Genomic DNA, 21490 nt, shown 5'->3' with positions numbered 1-21490 from the left:
ACAGGAAACCATTCAGAAGATTTGTATTAGTCACTTACGGACAAAGGTGATCTTCAAGCATTATTTCACCTCAGACTGGGCCCTTTGGACTCCAACAGTGCCTACCACAATTCTCCTGCACATGGCAATAGGCTTCAAGCACTAACAAGTACACACACAGAGCCTTACTCTCTCATTAGAAGCCCTAAAAATGTATTGTATTGTTATAGCACAGCATGTGTGTTGTTTTGCTTCAGACAAAAGCAGTGGGAGCACAGCGAGAATCGAGCCTCTGCTCAGCGCGGAGAGCTGTCTGCAGTGAGGGAGACTCACCAGCAGGGGGAGATTGAGAGGCAGCTGCTGGAGGGAGAGAAGGCCCAACTCTCTAAAGCACTTGCTCGGGTAAAAACTTGTGGTCATTTAACTTTTTGCAGATTTGATATACTCTTGTTGTGTATGACCTTTGTTGGACCCTTGTTTCCCCGTCCAGGTTGAGAGCAGTAACGCAGAGCTGTCACTGCTCATTAACAAGCTGCAATCTGAGGATGCAGCTCTCAGGGACTCTCTGGCCAAGATGGGGAGCATGAATGAGGGCCTGGCCCAGGACAAGGCTGACCTTAACTCCTACATTCTCCAGGTAAAGTCACTTCAGGAGGGCATTTAAAAACTTGAAATGTTCAGTATGCCTGAAATGAACTAGTTCATGAGACGTGTCAAGTATGGTTGAGTACTGATTTAACTGGTACCGGTACCTGGAATTCAGTACTGGTGCCCACCCGTACCTTTTTCTGTGTTTTTCTCTGTCTATAATAACATTTTTATGATTTCAGTTGTAAAAAACTAAGCCCAAACATCTTCATTTCAACATTGTTATTTATTTAGAACATTTTACACTCCACAGAAAAGAAAATCCCTCCCTACAGCGACCACACCGTAACACTTGTGGCCACTTTCAGCCCGTTTTTCTGACTGTCATAAACAAGCTGCAGGGGTGACGTTGTCTCGCTGTCTCGCTGTCTCGCTGTCTCGCTGTCTCGCTGTCTCGCTGTCTCGCTGTCTCGCTGTCTCGCTTGCTCTCTAACTTAGCCTTTACTCTAGCATACTCTCTCACCCAGGTGTGCGTTCAGGCACAAATATTTGACACTGATTGATTTAACGTGAATCAGTGCACTGTTGTACCAACATAACTTGGTACACTGAAAAACTACAGAGTTCAGTATCCAACCCTTGTGTCAAACCACATTCTGTTGCCTGAAGTGTTTTCACCTTTTCCTAACAGCCGTACTTGAAGGTGGAGCCTGCAGTCAGAGCTCCTTTGGCTGCATTTCTGATCTCTCGCTATCTATTGTTCTTTCACATGTCTTGTAGTGTTGATGCCTCCTTGATGACTGAACAGTCTCTCTTTGAAGGCATTTATGCTGTTGCCCTTGGTTATACGCACAAAAACTGACAAATAAGTAATTTGAAGAGTGAAAACACAGAGCAAAAGTTCAAACTGAGGAAAATTACAAAAACTCATGCAGCCCTTGTGCAAAGGTAATGGTTTAGTGTCACTATTAATGTTCCTATTGATGTGAACGTGTCCCTCCTCCCTCTCTAAGCTGGAGGAGGAGAAGGCACTTCTGCTCTCTCAGAAACGGGAGGCGGAGCAGGAGAGGCTGACCATCAGAGATGAGCTTGTCCGGTTGGAGCAGGAGCGGCTGGAGCTGGACTCTGCTCGCATCACGCTGCACCACTCGTTGCAGGATGCAGAGCTAAGCCGGGAGGGGATGGAGGCAGAGCTCCAGAGTCTCAGGACTGAGAGACTTAAGCTGCAGGAGAAAGTCACTCAGGTGCATAACAGATTATATCACATCATGATTTAAAGGTTCAGTCTGACCTAAATACACTTGTTGCATTTAGAGCCCATTAGATATTTAATTAGGTCACATAAGTAGGTCATGTGAGGTAAGATTCTTCTTATGCAGCCACTGCTGTGTTTTATAGACGTTTGTTTGGATGAAACGACAATAGAAATTGTCAGTAAAAGAGGCCATTTTACCAATTTCTCAATACAAAAGTGAATTACACAATCGCCTATTATTGCCTTTTTCCTGGAAACATCACATAGGAAGGAGTTTTCCACTTTACATGTGGTTTTTCATTTCTTTGTGTATTTGTCACATGTTTGGTTTTTGTTGACAGGTTTGTGCTGAGGTGACCTCTCTAGGATCTGAGTTGAATCTCATCAGAGGAGAAGGCCAGAGGAACGAGGTGGCCCTAGAGGAAGCTGGCCGCAGTCGGGCAGAGCTGGCCCGAGACAAAGCAGCGCTGGTGGTCCAGCTGACGGCGTCTGAGAGAGAAAACACAGTCCTGTCGGAGGAACTGGCTGCTTTCAGGTGTGTGGTGTGTCTCATTCATCAGTGTCAGATACGTTTTCACACGAGACTGTGTGTAACTGTGTGTTTGTGACCTGCAGGTCGGAGCGGGAGTCCCTGGAAACCAGTCTGTTTGAGGTGCAGCAGCAGCTTGTTCAGGTGGAGTCTCGGAGAGAACAGCTGGAGACGGAAAACCAAAACCTTCGAGTCCGCAGTGAGACTGCAGCAGGTGAGTGACAGAGGCGTTGTGTAAAGGAAAACACACAGAGGCAAAGAAAGTAGAGGATTTTGAGAAGAGAAGTAGAGGAATAAAGCTGTAGAGAAAAACTACTGAAAGCTATGACACAAACATGCCTCTTTAATAGCTAAACTGAAGATGTTTGGTTTAATGAAAAAGACAGTAAAATGACAGAATAAGAACCTAATGGTGGAGTCCTGTGTTTCCCTCTCCTGGGTGTGATTTTCTAGCTGAACTGAGGCGTCTACGCTCAGATGAGGAGAACGTGTTGGCCCAGGCTGAGAGGGAGAAACAGGCTCTGACGCAGGCGCTTAACACTGCACAGCTGGAGGCCCAGCAGGCTTTACGCAAGGCCACCTCTGAACATCAGGAGGAGGTGGAGAGACTGGTCTCAGAAAAGGTCAGAAAGTTCAGTGGTTTACAGGCGCTGTCTGGAGACCTATTTTTACTTTTTTTTTTTTTGTTCAAATAAGGCTATTGATGCTGACGATTCTCGTTTGTGCTCTTGCCTGCTCTGCTTAACAGGAAGTGGTGCGGCACAGCCTGATGATGGAGCATGATAGCACTCTGAGGAAGCTCAGGCAGGAGGCGGAGGACCAGCTCCACAGAGCAGAGAGAGAAAGAGAGCAGCTGCAGGATGAACTGAGGAGTCTCCAGCATGACAGAGATCAGAGTCTGCTGCAGGCTGAGACTGAGAAACAACAGGTCTGTTTGCGGTTCAAGCTTCAAACTGCGGTTCTGTAGAGAAGTGTTTGGGTACATAATCATTTAGCATTGGATGAAACAAACTAATAAAAAGATTGTATCTTCATTATGTAACTAGATTTTGAAGCTTTGCCTCATCAAACCCCCGAAAGGGTAAAACACTCTCCTAATAATTATGATAATGTTTTCAAGCATACTGACTTGCCTTTCTGTCCTGATGTTTCATTAGAAACAGTATAGAGACAGTGTGCCTCAACTCTGGTACATCTGCTGTAAGTTCCACTTCTTAGTTAACCAGACCTTTTTCTCTTTCCCAGGCCCTTTCTCTGAAGGAGGCAGAGAAAACAGTTCTGTCTGACAGGGTGTTGTCCCTGCAGGCTGAGCTGTCAGCCGCAGCCCTGGAGGCCGAGCGGATGTCGAGAGAAGCAGCCCATTATAAAGAGCAGGAGGAGGTAATGTGTCTTCATCACTGAGTTTATCTTCCTTTTGTTGTTGAACTATCTTCTGTCTTATTTAACATAGCATAAGGAAGATTTACTGAACTGACTTCCAGGTTTGTTTCTACACAGATCAGAGTCGGGGCTCTGACCAGCGAACTGCTGGAGCTTCGCTCTCAGCTGGAGGATGCAGCCGCTGTGCAGGAAAGGGAACTCCACAGTCTACGAGAGACTTGCACTGATCTTCAGTCACGTGCTGATGTTGCCCTCAAAGAGGTAGATGATGCTGTGAGGATATGAAAGTGATAAAAATCAGACCACATACTCCCAACAAGGCCGCACATTTCCTCTTAATTTGTTAGATTCATGATATAAAACGCAATGTTTGCATTTATATTTAGATCTACATCAACATACACAAACTGACGATCACAAGATCCATATACTGAGTTATTTTCAGTAAAGTTGGTGCAGTTCAGCATGAAAAAACTAGAAAAGTCTACTGTCTGTTGAAATGTAAAGAGTTGAAGATTTAATGGGGATTCAGACTGAAAACAGGCCTGTGTTACAACATCGCAGACGGTTGCATTGGTGCCAGCCAAAAAGTCCAGTTTGAGTAACAGATGAGTCTGTTTAAAGGCTCATCAGATGCCAAAACACAGCAAAACAGTTTATAATCCTCAGAGACAGGATTTTACAACTCTGGAAAGTTATGACACTAGCAAGCATGTTATCTTTGGTTGAAGAATGCAAGCTTAAGAGTAGAAACATGACATTAATGTTAAATTAACATGAGTGTTAGTATGTATTCAATCAGCCAATGCAGAACCTTGTTGGATGACATCATGTTGTGTTGCAGCAGAAGTTGAGTTTGGTTCAACTTTCTTTGGCCAGAGCCCTCTGTGTCTTCAGACTGGATAGATCCAAATGAACAAGAGTCATCATGCAGGGCTCAAACTGAACGCTCCCTTAGTTTAACTTAAAGCACCAAAATGTGTGTGTGTGTGTGTGTGTGTGTGTGTAAAAGATTGAGGTGGATCAGTCAGTTAAACTGTGAAGGTTGAAAGGAAAAAATGTCAGTTCAAGTCAGAAACTAAAAGATGGTGCTAGTTGAAGTGAAGTGTTAAAATTTAAACACTGGAAGCAGTTGAAATAAATTGTGTGTGAACAGTGGAAGTTATTGGAGCTGAAGAAAAAAAGTTTTTTTGTGAGTCAGTTAAAGAGATGGATGCTGTGGAAATGTCAGTTGACGACTGAAAGCAGGTGAGTTGAAGATCAGAAACAGCATCAGAAACAGGTTTACTGCCAAGTAAAATAAAACAAAAACAATCAAAAATATATATATATATATTTCAGTCTTCATCTGTAGCCACATCTGCATCAACATATATGTGGTGATAGATGATCATGAGATACATCTGCCGTATTAGTACATGTTCAACCATGCCCCATCTTCTATGGTCAATAAATTTACTGGATCTCCACCAACACTTAGCTCTTGACAGTGAAATGTCAGTGATAAATGTGTTGAGATATCCAGTGAACCAGCAAATGGAAAACAGACTTTCCTGCTGGGTGTGATGAGATAATTTAACACATTTTGGTTCTCTTACATCATGTTGTACCACACATGACTTTCACCCTCCAGCTGGACCAGTGCAGAGCTTCTCTCTTAGCTAATGAGGAGAGTCGAGACCAGCTGAGGCGGGACGCGTTGGACATCGAGCGACGCCTCAACCAAACTCAGGACGCAGCAGAAAACTACAGACGAGAGGGGACAGAGCTGCGACGCAGCCTCGGTGACGTCACCAAGGAGAGAGACGCGCTCAGCCAGTCGAACAACCTGCTGAGAGAAACTCTACGAAGTGCAGAGACGGAGAGAATCAGGTAAACGCCTAAACTAATGGAAAAGTATCCAATGACAAAAATAAGAGAAATACAACTTTCAGGATCACTGAGTGTGTGTGTTTGTGTGTGTGTGTGTTGGGTTTTTCAGTGTTAAACGACAGTGTGAGGAGAAGGAGCAGAGGCTGGCGGTGATAGAGGAGAATTTGTCATCTACTCAGAAGGAAGTGACCGAGCTGCGAAGCTGCCTGAGAGAAGTTGAAAGGTCACGACTCGAAGCTCGACGAGAGCTCCAGGAGCTCCGCAGACAGGTCAGACATGATGTCACCCCTCCTTCACACCTCTGACACTTAAAAAGAAGCTTGTTTTGAGTCCAGACTTCACATTTAGTCAGTAGGAAATAAACCACAGTGAGGTTTTCAGGTCTTTCTTGGTAGAGTGACTGTGTTGTGTGTTTCTTGGCTCCAGCTGAAGGTTCTGGATGGAGAGAAGGAGCAGAAAGGGAGGGAGGTGGCAGAGCTGCAGACTCGCCTGTCGCTGGATGAGCAAAGAGAGGAGGAGAGAGGGAAAGAGGTTTTCATCCTCAAACAGAAGTTAAATGAAGCTGAAGCAGCCCGAGACTCCCTCAAGAAAGAGGTGAGGATGGAGGAAAGTCACAAAGGACATTTCCAAGCTCTTGTGATGATGATTTTGCTTAATCGCTGCCTTCACTGTGTCCTAATTTATCTTTCATTTTTCATGGTAGCTTTCTATGACTCAGAAGCGCCTGGTGGAGTCTGAGTCGGGCTGGCGTGGCTGCGAGAGGGAACTGACCGCTCAGCTTCAGGAGGCGCGAGGCTGCGAGAAGAAGCTGCAGGATGAAGCCAAGAACCTGGCCCTGCGCGCTCAGGCAGCTCAGGACTCCGCAGCTCAGTCCAGCCTGCAGCTGAGCGAGGCCCAGGGCCGACTGGCAGCCACTGAGGTGGAGCTTTCCCGGGCCGAGGCCGGGAAGAGGGACCTGGAGTTCCGCCTGAGCAGCGTCCAGTCTGCTCTGACGCGAACGCTGGGCATCGGAGCAGGAGGCAGAGGAGGCAGGGGAAGGAGCCCCGGGGGAAGCTCCACATCACCGGGCACTATGTCACGCCACCACAGCATCTCACCCCTGCGCTCCTCTCTGTCACCGCCTAAAGGTAAGAAAACGTTACAGCTTTTCCTCTGCAAAAGTTAGATTTTGTGTAATTATTTATTAGGGCCATCTTAAAGGAGACCCCTTTTAGCCACTTAGAGTCTTTTTTTGTACCAAATTCTTGGGATATAAAAATGGCAGATTATTACAGTGAGACATATCTCACATCCAGTGAGATGTGATCGGCCAGTGATCTCGTGTTGCGTTGCAGAAACTGAGCTTGAGCTTGGTTTAACTTTTTTGCCAGAGCACTCTGCTCGATCCAAATGAATGAGAGGGCCGTGTGTCGTCATGCAGGGTTCAAGTTGGTCTGAACGCTGCCTTAGTGAACTTAAAGCACTGAAAGGAGTTGAAATGTCAGCTGATGTGTATGTAATATTTTGACGTGGATTTGTCTGTGAAAAATATTTCAGTCTGCATCGGTATCAGCATCTGGATTAACTTGCATGTTGATACTTACTTAGTTACAGCTTTTTACTAATTTCTTGGTATATAAGCATAACAGATTATTACAGAGAGCTAAATCTCACATCCAGTAAGATATAGTTCTATAAATGTCTTTTAATGACATTAGTCTACAGATTATGATCCCCCCCTCCTTTAGATTCCCCAACATCAAAAAAACAATTCATTTAACTCTTTATATTTTATCTTTACAGAATTTCAAGTCAGCACCCCTGACAATACTTTAGGCTCGGCGGCCGTGTCTCCTGAGAGAGGAAATACACCGCTGCCTATCCTTCAGCCAGAGTTGGACCCCGACACCCTGCGAAGTGATCTGAGAGACTTCCTGCAGGAGCTGCGTGAGGCACAGAGGGAGCGGGTAAAACAGCTGCTGAGCATGAAATAAATCACACAGTAAAAACATTCATAATAGCACAGGGATATTTTGTTTTTGTATATCTTAAGTCTTTGTTTATTGCTGATTTTGAAGGATGATGCCCATTGCCGGCTTGGGGTCCTGCAGAGGGAGAAGGAGGAACTGACGGTGGAACGAGACTCCGCTCAGAGGCGTCTCACTCAGCTTCAAAACACCTTACAGGAATACCAAGACGGTAAAACTTTACTTGTCCGTGTAGTTTCGCAAGAGGAACCCTAACCAAAAGGCAAAATGATCACAAATCTGTCTTATATGTGTGTTAATGTGTGTGACTGTAGGGAAGCGTGGACTAGATGAGCGTCTGACCTCTACTCAGATTTCGCTCCAGCAGCAGGAGGAGGCGGTGAGGAGAGGGGACAGAGAGAAGAGAGCTCTCACCGACAGGGTGAAGGATTTAGAGCGAGCGCTGCAGGCCTCTGAGATGGATAAAAAACACACGCAGGTACTGTGTACTTGTGACCACGTGTATAAAAACCCTGTATATGTATTGTCACAGGCACAGCAGTGACCGCTGATCAGCCGTGGTCACCATATGGCAGCACTCATAATAAGCTGTCAGGGAATGTAATAACAACATATGCCACACACGCAGTGCTACACCTCTTGTGGTGTCTCCTGTCAACTGTCCATATGTCTGTTTTTACTGCCAGAAACTTTCACAATAATCCACTCTGGACAACAGTATGAGAAGCTCTTGGTGGAAAAAGCAGAGAGAAATTTTTAGAAGTATGTTTGTTGCATTGGGACATTTTTAGAACAAGAAGGACTTATTGAAAAGTCTTGGGAGAATTAACGAAGAGACAAGTAAAGATGGAGCTGTGGATTATCAGTGTGTGCTTTTATGCCTGTAACAGTGTTTTTGACTGTCTGTGCATGTCTCTGTAATCTGGGCCCAAATCTGAGGTCTCCATTAAACAAAAAAGGATTCTGCTCTCTAAACGTAAACCAACTGGTCCTGAAAATGATCTCTGTCTCTCCCTCTGTCTCTGCAGGATCAGTTGAATAAGCAACGTGCGGCTGAGGCACGTCTGGAGGCCGAGAGGAGGCGTCTGCGGGAGGCACTGGAGGCAGCCGAAGCCCGAGCCACCAGGGTGGAGCTGGGGAGGCGCAGTCTGGAGGGAGAGATGCAGAGGCTCAAGCTGAGTCTGGGAGACCGGGAGGCTGAGAGCCAGACCTCCCAGGAGCGCCATGACTCACTGCTGAAACAGGTACAGCCAGGGACGTGCAAAGGATTTCAGAGGGGCAGAGGCCACAAATCATAAAAGGTGATTTAATTTGCAAATATTTAAATACATACATGCCTGGAATGACTAAGTTTGTGACACTGATAAAGGGGATAATAAATTGTATGTATGTAAAACAAACCCATGGCTGAGGTTGGTTAAAATGCTGCTACATGACAGTTGATTAAAGACACAAGCAAAGAAATGACAAGTACTTCAGTAAATGAACCAGCCCGACTCTTACCTCGCGCTCTGACTGACATCCTCACTTGCAGGTTAATCCTGCTGACAAAGATGAACATGCTGACTGTCGAGTGCGTGTGTTCATCATAGGAAGATGGAAAGGGGGGGTGGGATAAATCTCACAACCTGATATTTTGATTAAATCAATATATTTGTTTGGCAGGGCAGGCTGTGTGCAAACAGGGATTTATATATTTATTAAAGAAAAAAACTTTCCAGAAAAAGGGCACTTTCTCTGTGGGAGGCCAAACGGCAGCAGGTCAAACCCCCTTAGAGGTCTGTCAATGATTGTTTCCAGGATACAGCAGGCTGATACAGAGTCATCCTATGTTCATATCCCCATAGTTATCTCATTATTTATATCTGTGTACATGCACAGTTTTTTAGGTTTAAGTGTTTTGATACATTTCATGTACCTCATTGGTGAAGGTGGAAATACTTTATTATAGGGGTCTGTAACTTCCTAATGATTTCTGAACTTCATAGAAACTTTCCCACAAATAACTGAGTAATCAATGGCTCAAAACCTATTTTCTCTTTAATTATTACTAAATAGAAACTTCCCTGGAATCCCTGGAAACTGTCTAACAATTGTTAGGGAATGAGCGGGAAATTATGGACTTCATACCTTGAATTCTAAATCATTTTGGATTTGAGTGTGCCTGGTTCAACAAAGAGGCAAAAACACATACTCACCACACCCCTACAATAAAGAAATAAAATACTTCTTTCTCTTTGTTGGTTTGCTGACTGGATTACACATAAATTTGATCTCTACAAACTGCAGGTGGCCGAAGGAGAGGCCCGTGTGTCTCTGCTCCAGAGAGAGGTGGAGAGGCTGAGCCAGGCTCTGCTCAAAGCACAGGAAGGTCAATCTTTGCTCAGAGAGAAGACGTCTGTCCTGAAAAAGAGCCTCCAGGAGGCAACGGCTTCTCACGGCAGCACACAGAGTCGCATGGCCGCTCTGCAGAAGACGCTGAGTGTGGCTGAACAGGACAAAAGGCTTCTACAGGTGAGTAAGACGGAAGGAAATTAGGACAAAGTGGATGACAACTGGACAGCGATGTGATGTTTACTCTGTACCAATAAGGAACGAATGGATGAAGCCCGGGCGTCATTGGCTGAGGGGAAGAGGAACATGGCCACCCTCACTGAGCGTGTGCAAAGCTTGGAGAGTGATCTGAGCCAGAGTGAGATGAGACGAGAGGAACTGGAGGCAGAGCTCAGCAACACTCAAGAGGTGAGGGAGGTAGATAATCTGTATGCCCCACATTTGCCCCAATGATGTCCTCAGAAAAAGACATCAAACCATCTGCAAGATCTTTAGCCGTACCCGTGCTGTGACCTCACTTAAAAGTATGCAGATATACAACATTTTATACATAAACATTCTTCATGTGATCTCTGGCTTCCCTCCATCAGGCTCTGCGCCAGCGCTCAGCCGTGGTCGCAGAATGTCAGCGCAACGCCCAGTTGGCTCAGACGGAGCGGGTGGCTGTAGAGGAGCGACTGCGTGGGCTGCAGCGAGCGGTCGCCATGCTTGAGACTGAGAAGAAAGATGCTGAGAGACAGGCTGTGAGGCTGGAGAAAGACAAGAATGCCCTGAGGAACACCCTGGATAAGGTCAGCACTGTAGCTTGTGCACAGCAAATGTGGAACTTGTTTCTCTAAGTCATTCCCTTACAGAGAACCAATTGTTGATTCCAAAAGTTCAGAGTTCACATGCTTTATGTGCACACGATTTTACCAGTGATGTGCAAAAATTCCTTAAGGGTCACAGATGGTGAGAACATGACATGCAAATAAAGGGGTTTTGTCTGAACTGGTGTCACTAAGAGCACTCATTCTTTGTTCAAATGACAGATACAGGAAACACAACTGCTGTCAGAAACATAAAAGGCAGTTTTGTACACAAGACATAGAAAATAATTGGCCTCCTTGGTCCTCGTCTGAGTGCATCACTAGTTTTCATTCTGTATGTAAAAGTCAGAAAAAAAGATTTTCACCTGCTTTTTTGAAAACAAGACAAAGAGCCTGCAGCTGTGTGACTTGTTTGTAAAAGATCTTGTGCTTTCTGTTAGTTACTTTTCTATAAATGCACTTTTTTTTATTAGGTTGAACGTCAGAAGCTGAAGACTGAGGAAGGCAGCATGCGACTGTCTGCAGAGAAAGGCCGCTTGGATCGCTCCCTGAACACCGCTGAACAGGAGCTGCAGGAAGCACAGCAACAGATACTGATGCTGCAGGTGGGGAGCCGCCATTCATCAAACCCACACTGATTCATTACAGATTACGGCATACTGTGCATAACAAAGGCAAAAACCTCTTAGAAGCTCTACCAAACTGCTGGTAGCAGAGTGAAATGCTGGCGACACGACTTGCCACAGAACTTGTTTTCTTAGCTGCTTCACACCTCAGCCGCAGACTGAGAGGAGCGACTTCATCATGTTTCACTGAAGGACTAAAGTAAACATGCTTCAACAGGCCCTTCACACCTTTTACACTGAGACGAATTGATCTCAAACATGACAATTTGTCCAGTAGTCTGGGCCTGGCTGTATACATGCTTTTCTTTTTTTTTTCGTTATTATTAACCCACACAACCTCCAGTTAAAAAACATTTGCATTTACATTGTGTGAAACTCTGTGTCTTCACTGACTTGAGTAACGGGGGATTTTGTTTGCACAAGAAAGAGGATTCATGAGAATTTTTGGTGAATAAGACTAGCTTGTGCCGTACTGGTGCTGTACTGATACATTCAAGTTAATTGATAAGTAACAGGTCAGTAAGGCTAGACTCAGATTGCACCTGAAAGGTCCATAAATGTCAAGTGAGTTGAGCTGTGGAAACATCTGCGTCCTGTTACACATCAAAAATCATCAGTCAAGTAAATGATGCCAAAAAAAAATGTTTGACCAAACCCCTTCGATATTTCTGTGGGAAATACATTTTGCTTTTGTGATGTGGTCATTGCGATGCTTTTTTATTTCCCACAGACATGCCATAAACAAGCAAATAAATGAAGCTACAGTGGTTTTGTAAGAATTCTGAAAGAGTCATTAAAGTTGATTATTTCAGGCTGCTTTTACATTTCTCCTAATTTAGTCAAACTTTCCTCAGGCTGCAGAAGTGTTCACCAGCCGAAGAAGTAATTCCCAACCCCTCATGCAGTTGCTATTTGAGGAATCAGTATGATTTGTCAAAAAAATACTGTATGATAATTGTGTAACTTCATAGGCTAGTTTTGTAATAACCTTGACCTTATCCTCCATCTTTCCTCATTACTCCCTGTCCTGCAGAAGGATACTATTTTTAAATTATGTCATCAGTATGCAAGGAAATGAGCCTACAGTGCAAATAACAAAAAAAAAACAAAAACTCTGAACTACAGCTAAAAGTAGAAAGTCATTTAACAATGTTAAAGCATGTTGGAGGTGTCTCTACAAGAGGCCATCAACCAACCATTTGTCAGAGGACTTTCTCCAGACCAATAAAAATCACAGCTGTTAGTTTTCTCAGAAATGTGAACAACAACAGATTTGTGATGTTTACTCAACTGTAAATGCTGTGACGAACTACCTGATTATTAAATGTTTGGAAGTGTGGAATCTAATGAAGACCTTTGCTGTATTAACACATCTGGAAACAACATGGGACAGTACCATTAATACAACATAACTTACTTTCATGCAGATAATCCACTTTTCTCAAAAGTTAGGGCAAAGTTTCCATTAAATATATGTAAAAATATATAGATATGGAGGATCAGCTTTACACTAATTTCTTGTTAAAGCTTTTTCACGGGCTAAAAGTGAAATCTTTGCCGGGTATTTGCCTCTTCTTGCAGACCCTCCTCATTGTTCCCTGCAGATATATCAAAGTTGTTTAGAAAGGCATGTCCCATTATGTCTTTTATGTTTGCATTTACATTCAGGAAGGCTTTAGGTTACTGCAGCTCCAGAAAACAGGAGTATGGTTTCCCTCCAGGTCGCCATAGAGCCTCCAACATGGTTGTTGGTGGTTAGCCGTCTGCTTTCGATCCTCTGGGGTGTTACGAGCCAAACCAAAGTCTCTCCATCATTTAGACTTGTTCTATATGGACAGGCCTAGCATTCGGTATCCTGCCAGATCCTTCGTCCTTTTTCTTTTTGTTAACATTGTGGTCCCTTTCCCCCCGTGTGTGGATGTGTGGGCGTGTGTGTTTTGAGCAGAATCAGCTGGCTGAGATGGAGCAGTCACATAGTCTGGGTGAGAGTTTGGTGAGGCAGCGTGATGAGGCCCAGCGGGAGGCCGAGAGGCTGAGGACCAGCTTCAGAGACGTAGAGCGAACGCTGGGCACCAGAGAGCGAGCTCACCGACACCGAGTCAAGGGCCTGGAGGAGCAGGTACACAAGTCACGGTGTAGTTAAGGTTTAGCGAAGGTCTTCCTCAGGTCACACTTTTCATTCCCTGCTACAATGGATGAGCTGGTTTGAGGTGCAACAGAACCACATTATGTTGTGAAACAGGAGTAAAGTTACACTGATGGACCATAAACAGTATTTAAACTTGGCTGTTTATACTGTTAAGATGGATGAACACAAAAACCTGCTCCTCGACCCTCTGTTGTCTGCAGCCAGCTGAGGAAGAACCTTGAACCTTATGGCATCAATCTGTCCCCATGTGATCTAAATTACAGACCAGAAATTTTAATGTTTTTAATGTTTTTTCACCCCCTGCTTTACTGCAGGTGTCCACCCTGAAGGAGCAGCTGCAACAGGAGATAAAACGACGGCAACCATCACTTCCGTCCTCCTTATTGTCGTCAGGAAAATGAGGATTATCTTAAAACCAAAAGCACCACCGCACAACACGTCTGTTACCGGGAAAAAGTCGATGAATGTCTGAAAACAATATTTAGTCACAGAAACATTCCTTAAGTGTTCATACTCAAACGTTACTGTTTAAATTGGGATTTGTTTCACTTTGTGACACTGAAATGAACAACCCTGTCATTTTGATGGTGTTTTATTGGTATTTTGTACAGTGAAGAGCCACAGCGCACACTCCACCAATGACAGGCAAGGGAACGGAGCGATGTGATTCAGCAGCTGTGCTGAAAACGCCAGCAGCCTGCTGATTACTGGCAACATCTGTACTTGATCCTTGCTCAACATCTTCCCAAACTTCCTGCTCTTATTCAAGAAGAAACCCAAATCACCGCAGGATTCCCCTCCAGACAGAATCTGGATGAAGTGCAACAGCGAAAATCTGCCAGTTGTGCAGTTTGGCCTCGATTCCCCCACATTTATATTAACAGCCGAGGACACTAAGAGGAGGAATGGAAGGTCTTCACTGTGCTCTAGTGCCAGGAAACAAACGAATTGAGCATAATGAAGGAGCTGCACTGTATTTTCTCAGAAATGGACACAGATTTTAGTGATTATCTGATATCTAGACACAGTTTTATAACTGAAAAGGGGACCTGGAGCAGTGGAGTTCTGCAGTATGATGGTTTACTTACAGTGTGTGTTTTTAATAGTTAATATTAGTTTTACTAGATGTACATACTTTTTACTTACTGATGATTGATAACAGCGATATGGCTTATATGGACAATACACATGGAAGCCACATGTTTTCAGGAGAATAAACTCACTGTGTGTGCCATAATTCATGTCTTTCATAAATACCTTTCAGCACACCGAGCTGCAGCCTCAGATTACATTACAGCGATGACTCATGTTTGACTCAATCACACACAGAACAGCTGTAGTAAAAAAACTTTATTTTTTTTCTCAGTCTTAATAGTGACAGTTTTACAAAGCAGTAGTACAGAGGCCGTTTGTGAGATGCCTTTTTAAAGCACTTGTTGCCACTGGAATATATTTATATGAGCTCGCTGCTTGGTCGCTAAGCACAGATCCTGGTGGCAGTAGTACAAAAACTGAGGTCACTCACCACCTGCTTCTTCACACATCTCATGATCTTCAACAATGAGACTGCTGGCGGCTGGATATTGATCGGTTTTGTCTGATGTCAGTGCACAGTGGCCACCATTGATTATCATTGACTGCTTTTCAACACAAGTACAGTAACATATCAACAAAGACAAAGCATGAGATTAATATGGTACAATATGCAAAAAAAAAAAGAAAATAAAGATGTTCCGCAGTTTTATGTGCATCTCTCTTTTATAGCACCAGTGTGATGATTTTATAGCACCAGTGATTTATACAATCATCAATGTTCTTTGGAGTATATGTATCCATACACACAGGATCTACTGGGCAGACATACATGTGAAAAGACAAAGATAAACGACAACAAAAAAACTTCAAATGCAGATGCGCCCTTTTGGCATGAGAGTAATGGGTTGTACAGGAGGAGTGAGAGGGGAACGTGAGGAGGAAATGGGAGGAAGGAGGAGGACAGAGAAGGAGGATGTGGATGAGTGGTAGTAAAGCGGCAGTATCTGGGCAGGTCCCTGTGTCCCTGATCTCTGTACCCAATCAGCAGCCACCACAGCTCTTCCCGCAGCTTCCGCCTAGTGATGCACACTGGCCGCTCAGCGCTGCCACACCACAGCGGGAGAACTGATCACGGCACAGGTCCGCTAAACACGTACACACACACACACACAAACACAGGGAAGTTCAAATAACAAGTCTCAATACACAAAGACAGAATTGACAAACATAGAGCACACTAAACGCACCTCTGAGCAGCTCTTCATGTGCACACACAGTCCTCACGCAAACCTCCTTGTTGATGACGTACACCCGCCGCAAACTGAATGAAAAACGTGTAGAGGTCACAAGGGAGGCTGAAACACTGAGGTGCCAGTTTAAGGAGTAAAAATACAATCATCTTCTCATCAGTCAAAACTTGGAGAATAAAGTTGAATATCTGGCAGCAGTGTGTATTTTTCAATAAGTCCAATAAAAAGATCAAGACCAACAATGAATTGATCAACAAGTGTTATCTGTGTTGCCAAAGCCTGATACATCGTACTCTTATGTGCCAAAGACCTCCACAGTCCTCCAAAAACGATTAAAAACAAATCAGTGAGTCACACTGTTGCACGGGGTGAAAGATCCCTTTTTTAAGACACACACATACACACTGTAGTTTTTGTTTTGAGTCAACTTCACACACACTGTCCCGCTGCTGCTCACTATTAATTTAATCATTATCATTAATCTACGGCAGAAAATAGTTCCCAACAAATGCAATATTTAGTCCTGTTTGAGTCACGTTTGCTAAAAACCACAGTGCCCAGCTGTTGTAGGGAATTACTAAGGCTTTTTTAAGAGTAAAACTGCTGGTGTCCTGTAAGATACTATTTGTTTGACCTACAAATGTCAGGGAGGTTTTAGCTGACAAAAGGACAGAGATAATGAGATGTGTTTTCATTTTGGTGCTCATTTAAAAGCGATTTCAGGTCCTACAGAGCGTACCTGTAGAAGCAGAGGCTGTTCAGACACTGCTTGCACGGCTTGTGAACGGAGTAGAGTCTGGTGCAGGGATACTGCTCCTCTCTGCAATCTGGAAATTAAACACACAGCGAAATAAATTCTCCATTCAAACTAAGCAACTGATTATGTGTCCTCCTTTGTTTCCTCTCTCCAGAACTTTTCTTACCAAGAGGGCCAGGCTCTGTGGGCTCCGTCTCCAAATCGGACTCTGATATCCACATGGGAAACAGATTTACAAATGAGCTCTCGACACAAAGCAACCCACCCTTAAATATCCTGATTCAGGCAGGAGGAGAATTCAGCAGATATACCTGATTTTTCTGGACGGACCACTGGCTCGAGCCGAACCTGCTGCTGGTAGGTTCCAGGAAGAGAGTCGGGATTTTCAGACTCTGGAGGAGAAAGAGAAGAGTCGCTTTCATGATAAAACACACTGATGTTTAAATGTGAAAGCAAAATCGAGAGACGTTTCTATGAAGCTGAAAATACTTTACCTGGAAAATAATCCGGCCCATAGTCCTCTGTGAAGTCATAAAATGAGCAGGAGAGAAAAATGCTTCATGAGATCAACATTGTGAAACCAATTACAGTCGGTCCTCCCCAAACACACACACACACACACACACACACTGCACCATATAAAATGCACCACCTGCATGCCAAAACTGAACAAAATGAGCGGTTTGCGAGGGTGTAGCGCATGACTTCATATGCAAGATGTTTACAAACAATAACATGCAGAGTGGTCAGAGAGCTATTTACACTGTGACAACAGTTGCTATGCGGGTGGTAAATAACAGGCGGAGGAGGAGAGAGAACTCCTCGAGGCTAGGTGACACATCAGAGGACAACGAGAAATCAGGAACAGATGTGGAGAGCTCTGATATAAACCGATGCTGAGCTGGAAAAATCAAAGCCAATATTCTCTTAATGAACTCACCCAAAAAAGGAAACGGTTCCTGGTACTGGGCCTGGGCGAGTAGCAGGACTGTTGACATTTCAGAACAATAAAGTAATCACAAAGATGGGATGATGAGTGAAATACAGGGAAAGAAAGTCAGGAAGTGCTCCGAGTACTGTAACTGCGTACCTCTTATTATGCACTAGTACTTTTTTCAGGTGTTTTCTTTTTTTTTTTAAATATCTGTAATTCTGCTTTTTACTTTTGGTTGAATTAAATTTTAAAGTTTTGTACTCCACACACAGCAAGACGCAGACGCGTGCGAGCCTTAAAGGAAGACTATGTACAGAACAAAGAAATGACAAGTTTTTCCTCTAACACATGAAAAGTTAGATTCATAAGAAATAAAGTGCACCATTTCTCAGTTCAGCACATTCATTGGTTTTGCGGCTACAGCCTTACTTGGTCTTCTATGACCAGTCATGGCGGCTATTGTTAGCTAATGTTACAGAAACCATGGCATGGTGCAAATAACATTACTGAGTCACTTCACTGGCATTATGTGCTATTGTTACACTACTTTTTGCAATCATCCTGTATGTGCAGTTAACAAAGGTTACATGAAGTCACTTGTGTCACTAATGAAAACCCATCTAAAACAAAACACGTCGCATGGCTCTTCTACAGTGTTTTAACGTTATCGTCTGTCTTGCCTTCATCCTTATTTCTTCCTTGCATACAGTTCCTCGATTAATCATGTGACTAATAGATCACCACGGTTACTAAGTATGAAAAAATATCATTTAGTATTAGCATTTTTTGTAAAAAGTGTTTTTTCGAAAACGTACTCTTGACTGATCCAGATATTTACAATGAATAATTACACTTTGTTTTAGCCTATAGTTGTTAAAGGTCCCATTTTATGCAAAATGCACTTTTTTTCCAATATAACATGTGTGCCTGTAAAGATCATCCTCTCTTTTTCTTCTGCTCCATCTTTAAGTAAATGTGTGTGAAAACACGTTGTTTAGATTTGGCTCCCTTTATGATGTCACACAGGGATCTGATCACGTGACCTCCTCCAGCCCTTCAGCAAGCCGATTGTCCCCGCTGACAAAAACCTCCTGAATCCACCTCACTGTTCGTCGTCATTTATTCCTCACTAACTGCAGCTCCTGTTAACACGGAGATGTCGGAGACAAAAGCAAAACAGCAGATTGCTCTGTTCTTGTTTCACCAGAGAGGAGAGGACCCTGGACTCTGGACTCACCTGATTTACTTTTGTGTTTGAAGTTTATTCTTATTCTTTTGGAGCTGTGTGTAACAAAAAGCAATTTCCCCCTGGGGATTATTAAAGGAATTCTGATTCTGATTCTGAAACATGGAGCGTGTAGAAAAAGGCTGAAAACTGCTACAGCGGCGATATTTGTTTTGACAAAAATAATGTGTTTTAAACCGTGTAATCCTGTTCTAGTAGGGCCTCCAAATACTAGTATGAACTTTAAAATGAGCAGAATATGGGACCTTTAAAGCGACCGACTACTGTGGCCACCGGTAATAATGAGGATAACTGTAGCTGATAAAACATGGTGTAACAGTGGCAAAAATAGAGGAAAGTCATAAACTCAGCAAACTGTAGTTACGCAGTAATATCTAGCTAAGGTTTGCTGAGGGTAAGTCTCACTGGCTGCATGCTAACGTCACTGTGGCGACCAAGAAATAGTCCAACACATAAACCATAATGTGTCATTTTTTTACACTTTGGTATTTGTGCAGATTAAATAAACATGATATGACATTTTAGCTTCAGAGGTGCCAGTAGGTGGATTTTCTATCTTTTTAGTCGGGCTAGCTGCTTCCTCCTGTTTGCATTCTTTATGCTAAGCTAAGTTAACCGGCTGCTGGCTGTAGCTTCATATTTAACGTACAGATGTTCAGATCAATGCTCTAACCTAACCCTCAGCAAGGAAGTATTTCCCAAATCATCAAACTATTTCTTTAACTTTAATTGTTGCACATCGTGTAATGAATATGTAATGTTATAGAGGAACTTGAGGTTTGAAACCTTCAGTGGTGTGTTTCAGCTCTCGGAGGAAGACGGTGCAGTTACCTGGCATGCAGATTAGTAGGAGGACTCTCATGGTCACTCTGGGAGGTAGACTGACTGGACACTGGAGGGGAGATGAGGAGAGTATTAACAACAGGGCACCATGAGGGGAACAAAGTGCTTAGTGCTGGATATTCCTCTGGTCTCCTCCTGAACTCTCTTCTCCTCTCTTTCCCCCTGCCCTCTGTCACCTTTCCAACCCCCCACTGCTCTCCCCCCCCCCTCTCTCTCTCAGCCCTCCTCCCCCCCTCCACTGGCCCCAAACAGCCACGGCAAGAGAGAGAGAGAGAGGGGGAGAAAACTCTGACAGCAAGAATGTGGCACGTCTGTCTTCCTAAGAACAATCTCTCTGTTTTCCTACTTTTCCTCGCTGCAGCAGACAGTCTCGGGGCTGCATTCCAGGAAAAGAAACTGAGGACCCCTCAACCCCACCCCTCTCTCTGAGTTTTATTCATCCCTCCCTCCCTCTCTCCGCCTGTCTCCACATCCTTCATTTCCCTTCTGTCGCCCTCACTGGTCATTTCCTCGAATCCCCCCCCCCCCCCCCCCCCCCCTCCCCACCTTCTCCTCCTCCTCTTTCCCCCTTTTTCTTTCTTCTTCACTCCACCAAGCAAAAGAACCTCTCAGGTTGAGTGAAAATGACATGTGGACAGAAAAACATGAACACTCGCAGCATCGAGACGTCACCGACTGGTAGACCAGATTATTGCTTTTTGTTGTGCTGTCACTGACATGCAGGAAGTGTTGCGTACAGTAGGAGCCATTACCTTAGCGTCCTGTAACACTAACTGCTTTTCCACTTTGTGGAAAGTATGAACGCTCCTCCTCCTCAGGGCTACTTCATACACACAACATGAAGCAGTTAATTTGGGCTTTTTATACATCCTACATCACGGACTCCCAAACTCTCTCTCTCTCTAAGTGTGTGTGTGTGTGTGTGTGTGTGTGTGTGTGTGTGTGTGTGTGTGTCGGCATGCAGGCTTTTGTTGGGGCCACACTGGACACTGAACATGTGAATGAAACACTGTTTGCACAAGTTACAAGTTCTGCACATGTGTATCAATAAATCTGTGTGTGTGTGTGTGTGTGTGTGTGTGTGTATTTGTGTAACAGCAAAACACACACACACACACACACACACACATTCTTCTTGTGCATCACAGTGGCTATCGGAAACCATATGTTTTCACAGCACACATCTGGGAGCGATTAGCCCCCCTCTCCCCAAGTGAGTCCTTCCCTTCTTAGCTAAAGACCCCATATCCCCCCCTACCTACACACACACACACACACACACACACACACACACACACTCATTAGTAAGAGTTTCTGAGGACAGCAACAGGAGATGCACTGCTGTCACCTATTTTACTCCTTTTGTTTTTATGCAGCTATGACAAACAAATAAATAAAAATCCAAAATCATCTTTTCCATGAGTCCTCATAGAACTCCATCCTCTGGAAACAACTGATTTTTCGTGAGTGTTTCGTTTTCCCTCTTGGCACCCTCTCTCCATTGTAGTGCCATTACTGCAGGCTGTGCTGTGAAGTCCCTCCTCCTTCTTCTCTCCAGTGAAAACACAGGACCACATGTCAGCTCTCAACAGCCATTAACATACACGCAAATTATCCACAATTATTCGCTCTACATTCAGCAGACTGGTGAACGCTTGGGATGCGTTAATGCCTTTAAACCGCGGACTGGGCTACATGCAGTCTGTGCACAATCGCATCACATCTCCTGAGTTTTTTTTTTTTCCTCCATACTTCTCAGCACAAATGCAATTAAAGTTTTAACTAACAAACGTGCATGAAGCAAAATCAAGTAAGTAGGTCCAACTAAATCTAAGACATTAAATGCAGAAATGAGAGTTTGTTTCCAGAGTTTCTTACCTAACTTTGACTCAGTTTGCTCCGACTATCCTCAGCTCTCATGCGTCCTCTGAGTGCAG

At 44.0% G+C, this 21490-nt stretch overlaps 2 protein-coding genes across 2 annotated transcripts in view; one reads left to right on the top strand and one right to left on the bottom strand.

Moving 5' to 3' along the window:
* LOC139212902 (rootletin) overlaps window positions 1-14855 on the top strand; it is a 22898-nt gene extending 8043 nt beyond the window's left edge. Inside the window, exons 15-37 of the mRNA XM_070843469.1 lie at window positions 237-381; window positions 470-616; window positions 1581-1811; window positions 2164-2357; window positions 2438-2565; window positions 2805-2974; window positions 3100-3279; window positions 3597-3731; window positions 3849-3992; window positions 5365-5603; window positions 5713-5872; window positions 6030-6197; window positions 6307-6730; window positions 7386-7549; window positions 7661-7781; window positions 7885-8048; window positions 8599-8814; window positions 9860-10084; window positions 10163-10312; window positions 10495-10695; window positions 11187-11318; window positions 13285-13458; window positions 13803-14855. Of these exons, the coding sequence (XP_070699570.1) occupies window positions 237-381; window positions 470-616; window positions 1581-1811; window positions 2164-2357; window positions 2438-2565; window positions 2805-2974; window positions 3100-3279; window positions 3597-3731; window positions 3849-3992; window positions 5365-5603; window positions 5713-5872; window positions 6030-6197; window positions 6307-6730; window positions 7386-7549; window positions 7661-7781; window positions 7885-8048; window positions 8599-8814; window positions 9860-10084; window positions 10163-10312; window positions 10495-10695; window positions 11187-11318; window positions 13285-13458; window positions 13803-13889 (4099 nt within the window). The 3' untranslated portion in view covers window positions 13890-14855. The remainder of the gene's footprint in view (window positions 1-236; window positions 382-469; window positions 617-1580; window positions 1812-2163; window positions 2358-2437; window positions 2566-2804; window positions 2975-3099; window positions 3280-3596; window positions 3732-3848; window positions 3993-5364; window positions 5604-5712; window positions 5873-6029; window positions 6198-6306; window positions 6731-7385; window positions 7550-7660; window positions 7782-7884; window positions 8049-8598; window positions 8815-9859; window positions 10085-10162; window positions 10313-10494; window positions 10696-11186; window positions 11319-13284; window positions 13459-13802) is intronic.
* Window positions 14824-21490, bottom strand: mfap2 (microfibril associated protein 2). Its single transcript, XM_070843481.1, has 9 exons — window positions 21432-21490; window positions 19542-19602; window positions 17471-17518; window positions 17025-17051; window positions 16842-16922; window positions 16697-16738; window positions 16513-16600; window positions 15771-15844; window positions 14824-15668 (listed from the first exon to the last, which is right to left on the bottom strand). Exons 2-9 carry the CDS (start codon window positions 19570-19572, stop codon window positions 15565-15567), a joined length of 495 nt encoding a protein of 164 aa, XP_070699582.1. The 5' UTR covers window positions 19573-19602; window positions 21432-21490; the 3' UTR covers window positions 14824-15564.

This window comes from Pempheris klunzingeri, chromosome 2 (genome assembly GCF_042242105.1).
Source record: "Pempheris klunzingeri isolate RE-2024b chromosome 2, fPemKlu1.hap1, whole genome shotgun sequence".
In the NCBI taxonomy this organism is placed as follows: Eukaryota; Metazoa; Chordata; class Actinopteri; order Acropomatiformes; family Pempheridae; genus Pempheris; species Pempheris klunzingeri.
This window is presented reverse-complemented; position numbering and strand designations above follow the sequence as displayed.